We start from the raw sequence: 17,573 nt of genomic DNA on the forward strand, positions 1-17,573 counted from the left end.
CCGCCACTGGGCCATCTAGCAGAGGCAAACAGGGACGACGCATGCCCTGGATCCTGGAGGGCTGTACTGCCCTGAGCCCGGTAAGAGCTTCTTCCACTATGGTCCTGAAGCATCCAGCTTAGATGATGATTATTTAGTATTCTCGGTTATAATTAGCGCTTCTTACATTAGGCAGTCTTAGTTAAGCTCCGAATAAGTGTAATGAGGGTCAGAAGGTAATGGACTGTCAACCCTATGTGACAAGAGGTCCTTTCAGTTTTAGTTGCTTTTTAGTGAGCTTCTTGAGCTTGGAAAAGTGTTAAAATTGTGTGGAGTCAAAGGCTCTGGCGGAAGAGCCTACACAAAACTTTCCCGACTTCATGGTTAAAAGCAAAGTGGCACAGTGTGTAGGAATGCTAGCTCTGGACTCAAACTGCCCCCTTTTAGCTGTTTGATCTTAAGCAAACTTAATTTTATCTCAGCAAATTTGAAACTTCATTTCTCTGGGCCTCAGTTTACTCGTCTGTAAAAGGAGGATATTAATACATATCCTACTGAGTTGATGAGAGGATTAAACACACACTGAAATACTTAGGCCAGTGCCTGACAATAGTAGCTCTCAGTGAATATTAGCTCTTATTTTATATTGATCTAAATGTGCCTTTCCATCAATGTCATATTCCTGGGCAAGGCATTTGAATAAATCACTTGGCCACTTGGAAGTGGAGGCGACTTAAAGAAGATTGTGAGATATGATAGCACAATGCTGTCTGGCCTCTTATTTTCTCTTAATAACCTCGATACTAAATCCATCCAAAGTAAACTTCAAATCATTCCCTTAGACATACTGCCCACTCCCATCAAACGAAATGAAAGAGAAAATTCCACAAGAAATAGTGAAACACACATGAACATTTTCCCTTTCCCTTAAGTTTCTGGTAAGTTCTTAAAATTTTCTGTATACTGATTTTAGATCAAGAACACCTGGCAGGGGGGCACGCCTGGGTGGCTCAGTTGGTTAAGTGTCTGACTTTGGCTCAGGTCATGATTTCACAGTTCATGAGTTTGAGCCTAACATCGGGCTCTCTGCTTGTCAGCGTGGAGCCCACTTTGGATCCTCTGTCTCCCTCTCTCTCTGTCCCTCCCTGGTTCATGCTCTCTCCCAAAAATAAACATTAAAAAAAAAAAGAACACTTGGATAATAAATACTAAAGTAAAATATAACAGGTAGTACTTGGAGGGGAAAAATCATGAAAGAAAGGAACTTTTTATGTAGAAACTAGATTCCAAATTAAAGCAAAATTATACTTCTTGAAGTTATCAAATTAATCATGGTCCAAAGAATGACTAACAGACTGTTAGTATCCTGTGGCTGAACGAGTTACTGTATTAACTGCAACACCATTATTAGTGGTATTTACATTCATTATCATGTATATTTTAGTTTCTGCTTGCAGTAGCTGAGGGTAAACTTTCAAACATTAAGGTTCAGCCCCTGTTACTAATAACTTGATATGTTCTGTTGAATTTTTCGCTTTCTTCCTAATTCTGAAAGTATTTCTGTACATTCCAAAACATCATTTCCACAAATGAAAAAAAGAAGGTGGCAAATCAGGACCAATTTCTTCTTTTGAGATCAAGCTAATACTAAACCAGACTATTATCCAAAATATCCCCGTGAAAATTAACTAGAGAGAGTTGGTAGTTCTCTGAAACTTGTATAAATTTATTACCAAAATTACTAAAATCACATTGAAAACACCTTCAAGTTAAGACCCAAACCACCTATCAGAAAAAAAAAAAAAAAAATCACTATAGGCATCCAGTCCCTTTGATTGAACCTGGGTAACAAAAGAGGCAAAGGACATGGTTTGTCATGGAACCTAAGATTTGAATGCTAGTATTTTCAAAGCTTTAATAAAGTATATACCGATTCCAAGTCCCAAGCATATCAAAATTCATATCATGGGTTTACTCTTAAGCAGCAAAAGCAAATTCTGCTCACTGAATCCTATCTTTTGATTTGCACAAGGCATTCGGAGATGAGTTATAATCAGGAAAAAAAGTGTCCGCTGAATGCATCATGTTTAAAAATACAATTAATGTCTTGAAACCACTTAAAAGGGAGGATACCTGAAAAGCTTACTCTACTTGTAAAATTTGAGACAATATTGTCCTGCAGATAAAAATACATTTCTTGTACATACATGTAGATTTCTACATGAAAGAAAGGACTCAGCTCCAAATAGGAAAGTGCTGACCCTTGATAAAGACATCGTAGATTGCCAAACTGATGGGATTCCCATTATAAGGAGAACTGGAAACTGAAGGATAAAGGTTAAAGGAAGGATAAAGTTCAGTCACCTGCTCCTGAATAGCACAGAGCTTGGCAAGAAGGAGGGGATAAAGGTAGAAATAAGACACAGAAGAAAGGCAAAGAAGGCCTCAGTTCTGACCAGAAGTGAATGGAGAATCAAGCAAAGTTGAGAACAGATATAACTGCAGTGAGATGTTTGAAACTAGAATTTGGTAGTTGATAATTAATAGAAGCTCGAATCAACTTAAAGGGGAATTAGAACATCTAAAATTTACTGGAGGGCCAATATTACAGTGACCAGATAATTCAGTGCAGTATTATCATATAAAAAAACTTTCCCAAATAACATTTAAGTCACCAGAAGACCTTTGCTTCTGATCACATTCTTTGAAGCTTAAAAAGGTCCCTGACTGGGAGAGAGCACAGTGCTCCAAAAGGAAACTCTGCTGAGATGTGTCAGCACCAGAAAGTCCATGTGACCCTGGATGGGCACTGGATCTTGGATTCTTCAAAGTGGGGGGACTGTGCCAGGTTTCTTCCAAGCAAAACATTGTACCATTTTGGTGACAATGAATTAAGTTGGGATTGTGTAGAATAACCCCAATTTTGGTGGGGGAGGCAAGGGGGAGAGGTTAATAAGCAAGATAAAGAAATGTCACAGAAATTTCATGCAAGGGTAGGACATCCAAGTTCTGTGTTTCCTATTAAATGCTGTATGCAGAAGCATCCTGTCAGCTAAATTTGCCTAACAGAAAAAAGTTCCCGTATCTTCAATGGATGAGAATGACTGCAGTAATTTGGGATCCTTGATCAATATGAACTACTCACTGTCTCTTCTCAAAGACTGGTTCCTTCTTTTTTACCCAAATCCTACACTAAAAGACAACTAAGGTGCAAAATGTTCACCATGGGTCAAGTTAGGAATGTTTGAAGAAAATAAATTAACCTTGAAACAAAGAAGCGGATGTTTTTGGTAAAATTCCAGACATGTAGCATTAGAAATTAACTACTGGCCCCACCAGGTGAAAGATGAAGGGAGGCCCTGAGAAGTCTATAGAGCTGATATACACACAAGTGAGTGTCACTGTTTTGTTTTTTTTTTAAACCTAGTTTTATTAAATATTGCTGCTTTGGGATGTGTTTATAACAACTCCCAGAACATTTTCATGTAAGGATTCAAAGCGGGCATAGTAAAATACAGCTTCAATATAAAGTTTATCACAGTTTTACAGTATTCAAAAAAGACAGACCTGCCTTAAAAAACAAAAACCAAAAGAAGGACTATTACACCCAAAACATAAGAAAACAATTAAATAAACAAGTTTGGCATTTCCATAACTTTATAGTATAAAACAGAATATTAAATCTATTACTGGCAAGCGGACACTGATGTTTTACCTAGTTTGAAATGTGTCCCATTTAAACACACTATACAAGTTCACTATACAAAAGATTGATGGTCTTTTTGATGAAAGAAGTGCACCCTGAAAATTTTTGCCAGTTTAGAATATTTATCTCTAAAAGTCAAAAAAGTCCTTTTTCTTTTTAAACTGAAGGCTAAATTCAGATTTTTTTTTTTTTTTTTTTTTTTTGCTGTTTTGTCTCATTTGTCAGCCTTCCTGGTTTAAAAACAATAGTGTCTATGGACGCCCACCAGGGGGCAGTGTAAGATTAGCCATTAAATCACGAACAGCTGCAAATATTGTGCATTCACCTGCAACAGAGAAAAATGGTCATTAGCTATTCGCAATACAGGAAAGATGATGTCAACACACCGGTGGGGGTAGGGATAATTAAATCTAAAAATCAGATTAAATTAAATTTAATTTAAATTTAATCAAATTAAATTAAATCTAAAAGTCTAAAATCAGAAAGAACTTTAAGGGTCAAAATAAAAGACTAAATTTTAACTGCACAGATTATAGGGGATTAAGCTTTCGTGTTAAGTATCAAATGATACTTGGTTAGGGTTTTGTTTTCCTCATGGGGAAATTTTGGGTAAGTCCCAGTTAGGTGTGAACGTAGTAAGATAGGCCTAGAGTTTCTCCATAGAAACACTGGAGCATTGGATAAGCCTTTAAAGTTGGGTTTCGAGGCTGCGGACAGTTTGTTTATGCATTTTGAAGCTAATGCAAAGATCTAGTTCATATTTGTGTATCAGCTACAACATCTACGATGTCCTTCTAATGTCGCTTCAAAGACCAGATAAAAATGTCTAACGATAGCACTGTCCAGTAGAACTTTCTGCACTAATGGAAGTATTCTAGATGTGCACTATGGCTAGTGTGACTGAGGAACTGAATTTTAAATTTTATTTCATTTTAATCAGCTTAAATTTAAAAAGCTACATGTGGCCAGTAGTGACAATTATATTGGACAGTGCAGTTCTATGACATATATTGGAGTTTTCTCAAAATTAACGGAAATGATAACTTCTGGAGTTCAACATTAAATTCAATGGGAAAAAAAGTGATTTTTCGTAAAAGCACTTCACTGGGAGGGGAGAAGTAATGGGTTCGGAGGGGGGGGGGGGCACTGAAGTATGGCACACCAACAATCCAAAACCAAGACTTGCTTGCGGGTGGAGGGGAGGCTAATCATTCATCCTTTCGATTTCCCCTTTGCTGAAAGAAACCAAAGACCCTGCCTCTTACTTCTTGTGAACATGACATATATTTAGACATAATCAACTGAAACCAGCTGTAAATAATATAAACCAAAAGCTGGCTCCCTGTCCTGGAGCATGGCCTGGTGCTACAGTGGCTACAAGTGAGAGAACCAGGGACCCCAATTGAATAATGAATGGCCTTTTGGCCAAGGGTGGGATGTGCAGTGACCCTGTGCAAGTTACTGCACGCTTCTTTCCAACTGGTACAGAAAGAAAATGAAACCCAAAGTTTGCCCCGTCTAAGGTAGAAATTAAAAAAAGAAAAGAAAAAAAAAAAAGAAAGAAAGAAAAACACTCCCAAAACATCCCAACAATTTCTCAAATAAAAGGAAAAGTTATATCCTTCTTTTTCCTTTTTAAAAACACATTTTCATTATTGGTAGGTAGAAAAACTTGTTTGATCCCAATAGGATCAAAACATTCTTTCTTCTTAATTGTAAATTCCACAAGACATAATAATGATAATCATCTGCTGGTGAAGGAATGGCGTCATCATCAAAGTTCTACTGGACTGCTACTTTGAAAATTCTTTTAGCTTTAAACTTTGATTTTTAAGGACCTATTTTTAGCTGAAAGAAGAGATAAGTCAAAGGATGAAAGCAGAAAATTGTAAGAAGTGGAAGAAGTATTACAACAAAAGAAGCATACCCTTCTCTACTGCCCAGTTCATTCCTTATAAACTATGCTTGAGTGAAAACTTGCCAATGTATACAATATGGAGAAATAAATGGCTACAAAAAGAATTTCTCCCATGATTCCTGTCTCTAGTAAAATTTTGACACTGTGGTACCTAAAAATGTTTCAGAGAACAACTTTCCCTCATTTAAAAACATAATTCTGTTATCATACTATTCTGAACAGAAAGCTACACAGGACTTCCTTAATATTAGATATAAGCAAATTTAAATGTAAATTTAATTTCCTGAAAATCAGAAACAAGGAAAATGGAAGAAACGTTCTCTTTGCTGAGCTTTTATGTGTTGTAACCAAAAATTTAGCACTGCCAGGAGGTGTGTGTTAAGTGTAGGCTACTATGGTATCGAAGGGACCTTGTTTATCTGCCAGAAACATTCAGGTTTCCTTGAAAATGTTGTTTGAGAGCTTCCTTGTGCACTTGGTGAAAAGGTTCACTTGCACCCACCTGACACTTATATAAGAAGCCCAAAAAGCAGTGATGCCATTTGTATCAGCTTTTATTCTTCACAAAACATTTAGAAGATACAGAACTTTGAATGATAATATTCTATTCATGACTGAACCATGAAGTATGAGAAACCGACATGCATTTCAACTGGTGATGTACAGAGTGGCAGGTTATCGATGGTAGTAGGGCAGGAATTCACGGCCATGAAAAGTCTATCATCCTAACCTAGGGCTCTGTGGCAATGTGTGCTATGAACACAAGCTTCTGGCATTAGCAGCTGGGTCAGTCCCGATAGTAAATCACTAACGAAAATGAAGTCCAGGCAGCAGAGACATGGACAAAAATGAAGAACCAGTGAGAAAGGAAGAAAGCGACAGGCAGACGTTAAGAGGGCCACAGCAATCAGCGCTCTAGTACTAGGATTGGGGGTGGGGTGGGGAAGGAGGTGGGGTGGGGGGAGGAGGAGGAATCTCTCAAAAGAACTCTTAAAACATATATGCAATACAATAGCATGTACCGGTCATGTACCTTGTCGCGGTGGGTTCATCTCTGCAAACCTCTTCAGAATGTTGCTGACCATCATGGGCGCAGCAACAGAAGAGTTCTGCTGTCTGGGAATGTCTGCCTGTTGGGTGGTGCCTGAGGCCATGTCATAAATGATTGGAACTATAATACTAACAGGCTCTTGGGGAGGGACTGATGTTTTCTGAGTTAGTTGAAGCTGAAGACACACAACACATACAAAGAGAATAAAAACGTAGTGAGAAAAAACATTTGCCTAAATGTATCAAGGGTACTATCATGCACTCTATCAGATTAAGTTACCTAAGGCAAAAGAAAATGAAGTAGGACAAGAAAAGTGACAACCGAGTATTACGCTTAAGATACAACGGTGCCACACAATTATCTGGTTCAGTAAATTTCTGTTCTTACTAAAGGAACCAGGATTATGTCAAGTCTAAACTGACAATTAAGGAATCTGAGCCTATGTTTGGCAGCGAAGGGTAATCCGGCAGTTATCCCGAAGTTGTTCTACTATCCTCGCACGGCTTTTGCCTAGGGGCTCTGCGCGTGCGTGTACACACACACACACACACACACACACACACACACACACGCTGGATGGTACTTACAAAAAAAAGCATTTTGGATTTCAGCACCACAGCGGGCGTCCCAGGAGGCGCGATCGGTGGTGCACTGGGAGGAATGGTCAGGCAAAACTGAACGTTCCATTTTAGCTGTGTTGCCTGGTCAGGAAACTGTTTTGAAAAGAAATCATGATCAAGTCATATGAACATTTAAAATTATACTCTAGTACAGGAATCTGAAAGGTTAGCATTTTATCTTATACTCCATTATTAACAGGACATAAAGATGATAGCAGCCTGTATTATTTCAAAGAAAACGCATCCATAAAGTTACTAAATAAAAGTCAACTCCAGATTTCTGGGATGTGTTCCACTTTCCTTCCCTCCCACTCCATTAATTCCTGAGGCCTGTGGGTTCTGCTTCCTTGGTGGCTCTGACATCTGTTCCCGCCTCTCTATTTTCACTGATGCCACCCAACAAGTTCCAGGGTTCGTGACTTCTCCTGTAGCCCCTAATGGTCCCTTCTGGTGGCTGCCTCTCCCAGTTCCTCCTCCCACTACTGCCAGGCAAATGTCCTAGAGCACGGTTCTCATCAAGCTCACAAATGATCAGTGACACACAATGACACATGCTGTTCCCTTCCCCTCCCAGGACCGAGACCCGGCATTCAAGGCCCTTCTTAGCTGGTGCCAACCTAGACTTCCCAGTCTCATTTCCAACCCCTTTCCTAAAACAAACTAGTCAAACTGTCAAACTGTATTAATAATTTTAAATTGTATTCAGTGGTGTCTTTTTTAGCTACATGAATACTTATTCCTTTAAAAACACAAAAGGGCATCCTTTTTGACATAAATGTTTCCTATAGGCTATCAGAAAGAACAGAAGCAAATGTTGAGACTATTAGCAAAGGAACACCGCTATCCCAATATTAACAGTAAAACACCAACTGGAAAAAGGAGTGAGGTATTTGGAATTAACCAAAGCAATACTAGAAACATCTGAATGAAAGTGTTGTAAGCTTGGAAAAATATAATCAGCCGCCATCTGAATTTCATCTATATGATACACTTTCACAGGAGACAAGTGGAATTAGTCTCCCCAGAGAAGACAGTTTTTTGTTTTTTTTTTTTTAATAAATGATATTAGGGCAATTGGGGGCATCAGAAAAAGCTAGATTCACACCTCACATTTGACGGTAAGATATATTTTATTTTATTAAAAAGTTTTTTTAATGTTTATTTATTTTTGAGAGAGAGAGAGAGAGACACAGAGACAAAGACAGAGAGTGAGTGGGGAATGGGCAGAGAGAGAGGAAGACACAGAATGTGAAGCAGGCTGCAGGCTCCAGGCTCTGAGCTGTCAGCACAGAGCCCGACACAGGGCTCAAACCCATGAACTGTGAGATCATGACCTGAGCCAAAGTCAGATGCTTAACTGACTGAGTCACCCAGGTGCCCCAACACTAAGATAGATTTTAAATGGAACAAAAATTTAAATAAGTAATTAAAAAAATTAATCTATAACAGTATTAAAAGAAATATTAAAAGAAGCCACGGGAGCACCATCTCAGTATCCAGGAGCAGGAAGAGTGTATTAAATACATTTGCTTTGGGGCGCCTGGGTGGCGCAGTCGGTTAAGCGTCCGACTTCAGCCAGGTCACGATCTCATGGTCCGTGAGTTCGAGCCCCGCGTCGGGCTCTGGGCTGATGGCTCAGAGCCTGGAGCCTGTTTCCGATTCTGTGTCTCCCTCTCTCTCTGCCCCTCCCCCGTTCATGCTCTGTCTCTCTCTGTCCCAAAAAAAAAAAAAATAAATGTTGAAAAAAAAAATTAAAAAAAAAAAAACATTTGCTTTAAATTTTTTTTTAAATCTTTTTATTTATTTTTGAGAGTGAGAGAGACAGAGTGCAAGGAGGGGAGAGGCAGAGAGAGAGAGGAGGACACAGAATCCGAAGCAGGCTCCAGGCTCTGAGCTGTCAGCACAGAGCCCGATGCGGGGCTTGAACGCACAAACTGCGAGATCATGACCTGAGCTGAAGTTGGACGGTTAACCGACTGAGCCACCCAGGCACCCTTAAATATATTTGCTTTAAAAATTTTTTTTTGTGATGTTTATTTTTTGAGAGCAAGAGAGAGAGCATGAGCAGGGAAGGGACAGAGAGAGAGGGAGACACAGAATCCGAGGCAGGCTCCAAGGCTCTGAGCTGTCAGCCCAGAGCCTGACGCGGGGCTCAAACTCAAAAGCCATGAAATCATGACTTGAGAGCTGAAGTTGGACACTTAACCGACTGAGCCACCCAGGCGCCCCAAATGTATTTGCTTTTTACAAGAGGTACAACTCGGGTTGCCTGTGCGGAGGGAGACTGGATGGCTGGACAGGGATAGATGGGAAAATTTCCACTGTATCATCTTGATCTAAATTCAAAAGATACAGGAAGACTGTATTACTTACTCAAAGATAAAATACAATTCAAGTTAAAAATTAAGAAGAGTTTAAGAGAAAAGCAGAGTACATAAAAAGGGGGAAAACCAATAAACATTGCTCCCACTAACTCCAACCCCTTCAGACAGATCTTGCTAAACATAAAAGTGTGTATTTCTCTGTAACTTACCAGCTCTAGCTTCATAATATGCACACAGTCCCTGAGGATGTGTGTAGGAGCTCCTAACAGCTTGGTGAAGGCTATTAAAGTATTGGCTTTAAATGGCGGTCCTGCAACCTATAGGGATAAAGAAAGCAGGTTACTCTGCATTCTACGTCAACTCTTCTCTTTTGTTGATTATACAGGCAGACCTTAGAGATGGGAGTTCAGTTCCAGACTGCAATAAAGCAAGTATCGCAATGAAGCGAGTTGAACAAATCTTCTGGTTTCCCAGACCATATAAAAGTTATGTTTACACCATAGTGTAAGTGTGCAATGGTATTATGTCTAAACAGGGTACATATCTTAATTAAAAAATACTTTACTGCTAAAACATGCTAAGCATCGTCTAAACTTGCCATGAGTCATAATCACTGATCACCATAACAAAAATGAAGAAGTCCGAAATATTGCGAGAATTACCAAAATGTGACAAAGAGACTTGAAGTGACCAAATGCTGTTGGGAAAATGGCCCCAACAGACTTGCTCAGTGCAGGGTTGCCACACATCTTCAATTTGTAAAAAATATACTATCTACGGAACGCAATGAGGTAAAGTGCAATAAAACGAGGTATGCCTGTATTAAAATTACGCGTTAATAAACACATACTCTTGTTTCAAAGAATTTCTCTAAAACTTGAAGTTCATCAGGTTTCCACTGTCCTGCATTTTCAGGTGTCACTTTTAGCTGAAGTGTTTGGTTGGTTTTGGGACTAAGGGCTACTCTGCATTTCAGCGCATCAGTTTTAAACATGATCACTCCAGGTTCGTTGGAGTTTATCAGCTGCAGCTGCAAAACATGAAGGGTGCATCAAGTGAGCATGTGAGACAGCATGTAAGACAAGAGAAAATGAAAATGCTGCTGAGAAAATGGTTTCAAAGGGAAAACAGCTAAGTTGATACCTGTTCCCAAACAAAAATATCTAGGCAGTGAGCACCACCAGCTGCTAACATCCTCAAGAAAAAAATGTACATGATGTGTCCTTGATGGAAGAACAGAACACAACCTATGGAATAGTTTTGTAAAATAACAACAAACTTGAGCCTGAACTCAGTAGTTAGATCTGTGGATGGACCAATATTATAGAAATATGAGGGTCAAAAGAACATGTTAAATAATTCCAAAGGGATGCAATGTTAGATCTGGACTGGGACCTTACACTGGCCCAGGGGTTGGCAATTTTTTCTGTGAAGTAATGGAGAATAATTATCTTCGGCTATATGGTCTCCGTTGCAACCACTCAATGATGCTATTACAGCTGAATTTACAGACAGCATGTAAATTAATGGGTGGGACTGTGTTCCAGTAAAACTTTTATTTACAAAAACAGGTGGTGGATAGGACTTGGCCCCTGGGCCAGTAGTTTATTGACCTCTGCTCTAGCTTAATATATTGATTATGCAGATGAGCAAAATGAAGTTCAAAGAGCTGAAAGCTTACACGGCTCGTAAGTGGCAGAGGTAGGGTAGATTACAGATCTCATAATAGTCATTTTTTAAAATACTAATTTATTCAACTTACATTAAAACCTCGATTTTTCAAAACATCTGAATATAAAGGTTGCAAATTACCTTGGTGCCATCCATGGAGTAGATATTTTAAACACTCACCATTCTACTTCATTAAAACATACATACATCAACAGTTACCAGTAACTAAAATGTACTGAAAAACACTAAGACATTATGCTAAGGGCTTTCTATGAAATACCTCAAATTTCCACAATTGTTATGAGGTAGGTAAATACCACTATCTACTCTTATCAAAAAGGGGAAGAGATTTGCCTAAGCTTGTACTAGCACGTGGCATGGCCTGTGTACAAACCCAAGTGGCCGGGCTCCAGAACCGGTGCCATCAACCCTGAACTATCTCATAAAGGTTATCACCACAGGACAGAAGTTTTTTCTATAAAAATTTTACCTCAATTCAATCGCCCATGTATTGAAAAAGTTTTCCACCTTGTGATCATAAGTAATTTTATTTCAGTGGAGAAGCCAATTCCAGAGGGCAAATAGTCACTTGTATGCTAGTCTCTCCAGAGCCAGATCTTGGATACGTTTGTCCTATGACATTATAGGGACCTTGTGGGACCTATCTCCAGATCCATGTTAGCCACAGCAGAGCAAACATAAAATGCAGGAATATGTTAATGTAAGAATGGAAAATAAAATAGTGGAGTGCATTTTTAACACCAGAGCAGGGTGAAAAACATAGTTCTAAACAAGCTAGTTAAAGGAGGTGAAGGAATATCAATTTCATTCAGATCCTGTTCTGTGGGGCAGCTTAGCACCTGCCTTCGACAATCACCACTTTTGAGTTCACTAGGTACCCGTACCGTTTCTTGTTGAATAATTCTTTGAAGGTGTCGTCTCATGATGACAGATCCAAGGAATCTCTCGAGTGGAGAACAAAGGTAACTACCTGCCAGGCCAGGCACAAGGCCTGGTGTTGGAGAGGGCAGCAGTAAAATGTTCAAGGCACTGTGAGTGAGAATGGTAGGTATGGAGGCTGCCCAGGAGCGCTGAGGTAGTTTACGAGGTGGAGGCATGTTTGTTGGCAAAGTCTGGGAACCTGTGGGAAGGAAAACATGTCATTTCATTTACAAATCACACTGTCTCGTTCTGTTTCACTTTTATTATAAATCTTTGATGTTCTAAAGCAACCCATACTGTTCATTACTCCTTGTGCTATAACAATCATATTAGCTTCCTGTTAGCAAAATGGTCAGACTTATTCTCCCCATAGCTAGGTCCATTGCAAAGTGGCTTTGTAGCAAGTCTTTCAAGGGATGGAGTCTACTTTACCTGGAATCTGGGCTGGCCCTGTGACTTGCTCACTTACAGAATGTGGTAGAAGGGACATGGTGCCAGCAACAAACCTAGGGTTCCACTCACGTTTCTGAAACCCTGTCCACCCATCAGGTCAACAAGCCTGTGTTCGAGTATGAGACCACATGGAACAGAGGAAGCCACACCAACTGGGACCACTTGAAGCCAGTCAGGCCCCAGCCAACCCAGGAGCTGACCACAGAAGCATGAGTGAGCAAAACAGAGTCTGGAAAACTTGCCCAGCTTGGCTTAGCCCAAAATCACCAAGCTACACAATGGTGAGTTAATACAAGATTGTTTTAAGTCATGAAGTGTTACATGGCAAAGCTAACTAACGTATGTGTACAATTTTTCTCTTCTGTGTTAACTTGCATAACCTTATCAGTTAACTTTAGGTGTCTTTTAAGGTCTAGTAGCTAAGTTAGTAACAGAACAAAGGGGGTCAACCTCACAAGATTTCTGGAGGAGACATTTCTTTCTTACGTTTTGCTTAACTTTGCAAACTATTGTTAACCAATTTACTAAGTGGATAAAAGTTTAAGTTTTAAGTATCCCCATTTAACAAGTAGGTCATGGCTTTCAAATGTGAGGATGGAAAAAAAATAGGTCATTTGGAGGTTAGACTAAAAATGAACACAAAAATGGTGATGACACTCACTTGTTCCAGCTCGAGGGGAATGAGAAGCATCTGGAACCGGAGAATGTAGTGATGGGTTGGCTGGTGACATTCCAGGCATGCGCGTTGCTGGTGAGGGGCCAGACACTTGAGGAGACCCTGGCCAGTTCCCGGCTCTTCCACTTGGTGACACCATAGTGTATGGAGAACTAGGGTCCAGGGTTCCTGTAAACAAGTAAACAGATGGTTTTCAAAACCTGTATTTTAATAACTGAAAAGTACTTGACAGCACTGAAACACTCGACACTTTACAAGGTGACTGCTTTATTTTTTCTTTTGCTCTTTCACTGAAGTATGATGCTTCTTAATGTGATACAAAATTAGAAAAATACAGACCGAGGCAGGATAAAATTTACCTTCTCCCAAGCTTCAACATGGACATTGTGTAGCAACCTACTATTTTCAAAGCCTGTTTGCAAACATGTTTGAAAATGTTGAGCAAAAAAATCTCAAAGCTCATTTAAGGGCAGAAATCTACTTTTCAAGTAACACTGACAAATTACATTTTCATTCTACTCAACGCTGAGGACAGGAAAATTTTGTTTTATTTACTAAAGGCTACACTGAGAAATGAACCAAGAATCAAGTTTTGAAAGCAGCAACTTCCTGAACAATTTGATATTTAAATTTCATCCTGCAGATACCGTTAACATATTATATATACACCCCTCCGTAACCAAACGACAAACTGAGAAAACACTTTTACCATGTATCAGAGGAGAGTAGACGGTCTCAATTTCAAGTCTTATAAATAGTTCAGAAAAAAACACAAGAATATATAGGCAGGGCATAAAATGAGAAATACCAAAGATCCATGGGGGGCAGGGGGAAGGTTCAATTTCATTAATAATCCAAGAAACTTTCACCTATCAAAATGACTTAGATTTTTGAAAATCATTAATACCCTGTGTTGGCAACGATGCAGGAAAATAGATACTCTTGTTTGATGCTAGAGGAAATTGACATAGCCTTTCAGGTGAGCAATTTGCAATATGCTTCAAAAGCTTTAGAATTTCTCAAACCCTTTGAAACAGCAATTCCACTTCTAGTAACTAACCTAAGGAAATAATTAGGTGAGCAGAGATGATACCATTTTTAGTTGTAAAAAAAAAAAAAACAAAAAAAAAAAAGGAAACATTCTAAACATATGATAGGAGGACAGTTACATTACAGTATGCCGAGACAAGGGAATACTATGAAGTCATTTAGTATGACGATATAGAGTTTTTACTGACAGAAATGTTCCTACAAATATTAACAGTAGAGAGTAAAACCACAGATGCTACATAGCTGTAATTAACTGGGAAAGTTCTTCATGGTGTGATTTGGCATGGCATTAGAATAAAATAAATGAAAAAAGTAAGGCACTGAAGTGTGTTGTCATGAGTGTAAAAGAGAAGGGGAGAGTACACTTACAGGTATCTGCTTCTGTACGCATAAAACACCTCTGCAAGAACACATGAAAAATTAATAACACTAAATGCCTCTGGGAAGAGGAACTAGGTGGTTGGTGGCATAGAAACCCTTCACTGGCTACCTCTTCTTTATGTGAACCAATTCAAAATAGATTATTTTTAGTTAAAAAGTTAGAAAATCCAAGTCTCAATACATATGGTACAGTCCCAACTATCGGGGGAGGTGTCTGAGGGGAGAGACAAGCAGACAGGTGGAGGGCAACAGAGATGCAAGCAGGCAGGCAAGCAGGGGGTGCGTGACGGGAAGAGCAAGGCAGGGCGAGGGAGAGAGAGACAGAGGGTTGAGAGCAGAGAGGCCAACTGGTAGGTCTCTGCGTGGTGGGATTAGGACAAATTCATTCTTTTGCGATTTCCCCAATAAACAGAGTGCTACTTTTGCAATACGAAAATAATTTATTTAACAAAACAACGACTTTCACGTCAAATTCTTATGCTATCGCGATTTCCATGTACAGACTCACCATGTGGACTAGCAAAACTGGCCCCTGGTCCTATTGAGATTCCATGCGAGGATGGGGGAGGAGTTGGAACAAATGACGCTGGTGAAGGGGCTCTCAAAGCCCCACTGGGGGAGCTGGCGGCATGCAGATTCCCTAATGAAGGAAAATAATTATAGATGATCTTGCAGGACACATATTATGTCCTGGCCGAGGACCTCAAGTTAAGACTCTCTCAACAGACTAAAGAAATAAGTAGTAAAGCTCCCATAAATAGCATAAAGAAAATCTGGAATGATTTTGTTATCGAACGAGAGAGAGACAGAGAGACAGAGAGAGAGAGGGAGAGATCAATTCCCTGGGGCCCAAATTCTAGCCCTTATATTGACTGAGTTCTACAAAAATATCCAGTGTACTTTTTTTTATTCACTCATTCATTCAGCACGTGGGCATGAATGTCAATTTCACGCCAAGCACTGTTGTAGGCACTGGGGATGCAGCAGTTCACAAGAGACAAAAATTCCTGCCCTCACGGAGCTTATATTCTAGTAAAATGAGAAAGACAAACCAATATATGTCAGTGATAAGAACTATGGAGAAAAACAGGGCAAGGAAAGGGGGCAATTTCGTGTAGTGGCGGAGGTGGGTGCTATTGTTGATATAAAGCAACCCGAGAAGACCGCTCTGAGAGCATGTGGGCCTTGTCACAAAGAAACTGAAGGGTAAGGCATGAAGATACCCAGGGGATAAGGTATTCCAGGCAAAAAGAAGAGCTAGTACAGAGGCCCCAGAGGCAGGAGCATAAATACCAGGGAGGAGGCCAGTGTGGCTGATCAGTGGGTGCACAGGGTCAGTGGGAGGAGATGAGGACAGAGAGGTGGCTGTGGGGGGTGTCCCCAGATCACACGGGGGCTTGTAGGCCCACTCTAAGGACACAGGGTTTACCCTGAATGAGACAGGAAACCACTGCAAAGTTTGGAGCAAAGGAGTCATAAACTAGCTTCTGTTTCCAAAGGATCACTCTAGGCGTTGTGTGGAAAATAAGACTGTAGGGCAAGGGCAGGGAAACCAGTTAGAGGCCACATTAATAATCCGAGTGAAAGACGGTTAATGGCTTGGGCGAGGGCGGAGGCTGAGGAAGTGAAAAGCGGTTAGAGTCTGGATAAATTCTGAGTACAGAGCGGACAGTGACCGGTAACTGCTCAAGTGGGTGCGCGAGGAAGAGGGGTCGGGCACGACTCTAACAGCTCTGGCCAAGCGGCGGGAAGGAAGGGGCTGCCATTTCCGGAGATAGGGTGGGGGCAGGGGCGGGTGTTAGGAGTTCAAGTCTCAGCCACTGTCTAGACATCTACAAGGACATGCTGACTAGACAGCTGGGAGATACAGGACTTGAGTTCAGGGAAGAGGTCTAGATGGCAGATATTAAAAAACTGAGAGCCAGAAGCTTAAAGATGGGATTTACCACAGGACTAGTTTCAACTGAGGATCAGGAAAGGGGGAACCATGCTACCAAAACTATAAATAAATTCAACACTGAAATACTTGCTACATTACCATAACTATCCTCCGTACCAGCAGGTTTTAAATTCTCTACTGCGTGAGAGAATTTCATATTTTTTATGTTCTACACGTAATGTAGTGCCTTACATTCAGTAAATATGTTCATCAACTCGACTAACCTTTAAGTGTCATACTTAGATAGTTAGCTGTGGGTTTGCTGTGGGGATTAAATGGATGAAGTGCTTAGAACATGGCCTGGCACACAGCAAATTCTATATACCTGTCTGCTTCTAGAATTACTTCAAAATTATTTCTACTTCCTTTTATATAAAACCTCACTCATCTCCTAGAAACACACTCCCCCTTGGGTTCTATGCTCATGTCTCCTGTTTTTCTCCTTGCTCCCTGGCAGCATCTTCTCAGGCTCCTGCTCCTGGGAAGCAGCTGCCAGTACTCGTCAGGGTCTGCGCTCACCCACCGAACTCAGCCTTCGGTGACCTTAGACGACAGGACAGTAACTTCCAAATCCTCATCTGTAGTCCCAGCACCTCTGATGAGCACGTAAGGGATCATCTACCCAAGAAATGTGATACCTATCTTCCATGCTGGATGATGAGCTGGAGAGTGGGGCCGGTGTCTGGCTCACTGCTGAATCCCCAGCACCACACAGCACTGGCACAGGGCAAGAACTCAAGCAACACTAACAGATCGTTCAGTTACAAGTAAAAATTCGGCATCCTCAAACAATTTCACAGCGCACTTCATGGGGCTGCCAACAGAGCCATTTTGATTGGACGAGCAGGCTGTGCCTCCCTCTG

General features: G+C 40.4%; 1 protein-coding gene and 1 long non-coding RNA gene across 4 annotated transcripts in view; one reads left to right on the plus strand and one right to left on the minus strand.

Moving 5' to 3' along the window:
* Positions 1-17,573, plus strand: part of LOC113597587 (uncharacterized) — a 58,772-nt gene that overhangs the window by 2,079 nt on the left and 39,120 nt on the right. Inside the window, exon 2 of the long non-coding RNA XR_003418368.2 lies at positions 12,761-12,945. This is a non-coding gene — a long non-coding RNA (uncharacterized LOC113597587). The remainder of the gene's footprint in view (positions 1-12,760; positions 12,946-17,573) is intronic.
* The window catches only part of MED14 (mediator complex subunit 14), a 65,662-nt gene continuing 51,472 nt past the window's right edge, over positions 3,384-17,573 (minus strand). The window contains exons 24-31 of one of the 3 annotated variants that reach the window (XM_027054127.2): positions 15,280-15,411; positions 13,326-13,508; positions 12,175-12,410; positions 10,449-10,628; positions 9,808-9,915; positions 7,242-7,367; positions 6,637-6,829; positions 3,384-4,010 (exon numbers count right to left, since the gene is read on the minus strand). In XM_027054127.2, the coding sequence (XP_026909928.1) occupies positions 3,937-4,010; positions 6,637-6,829; positions 7,242-7,367; positions 9,808-9,915; positions 10,449-10,628; positions 12,175-12,410; positions 13,326-13,508; positions 15,280-15,411 (1,232 nt within the window). In that variant the 3' untranslated portion in view covers positions 3,384-3,936. The remainder of the gene's footprint in view (positions 4,011-6,636; positions 6,830-7,241; positions 7,368-9,807; positions 9,916-10,448; positions 10,629-12,174; positions 12,411-13,325; positions 13,509-15,279; positions 15,412-17,573) is intronic. The other 2 variants (XM_053202248.1, XM_027054128.2) reach the window with 2 other exon arrangements.

The sequence above is a fragment of the Acinonyx jubatus genome, chromosome X (assembly GCF_027475565.1).
Source record: "Acinonyx jubatus isolate Ajub_Pintada_27869175 chromosome X, VMU_Ajub_asm_v1.0, whole genome shotgun sequence".
In the NCBI taxonomy this organism is placed as follows: domain Eukaryota; kingdom Metazoa; phylum Chordata; class Mammalia; order Carnivora; family Felidae; genus Acinonyx; species Acinonyx jubatus.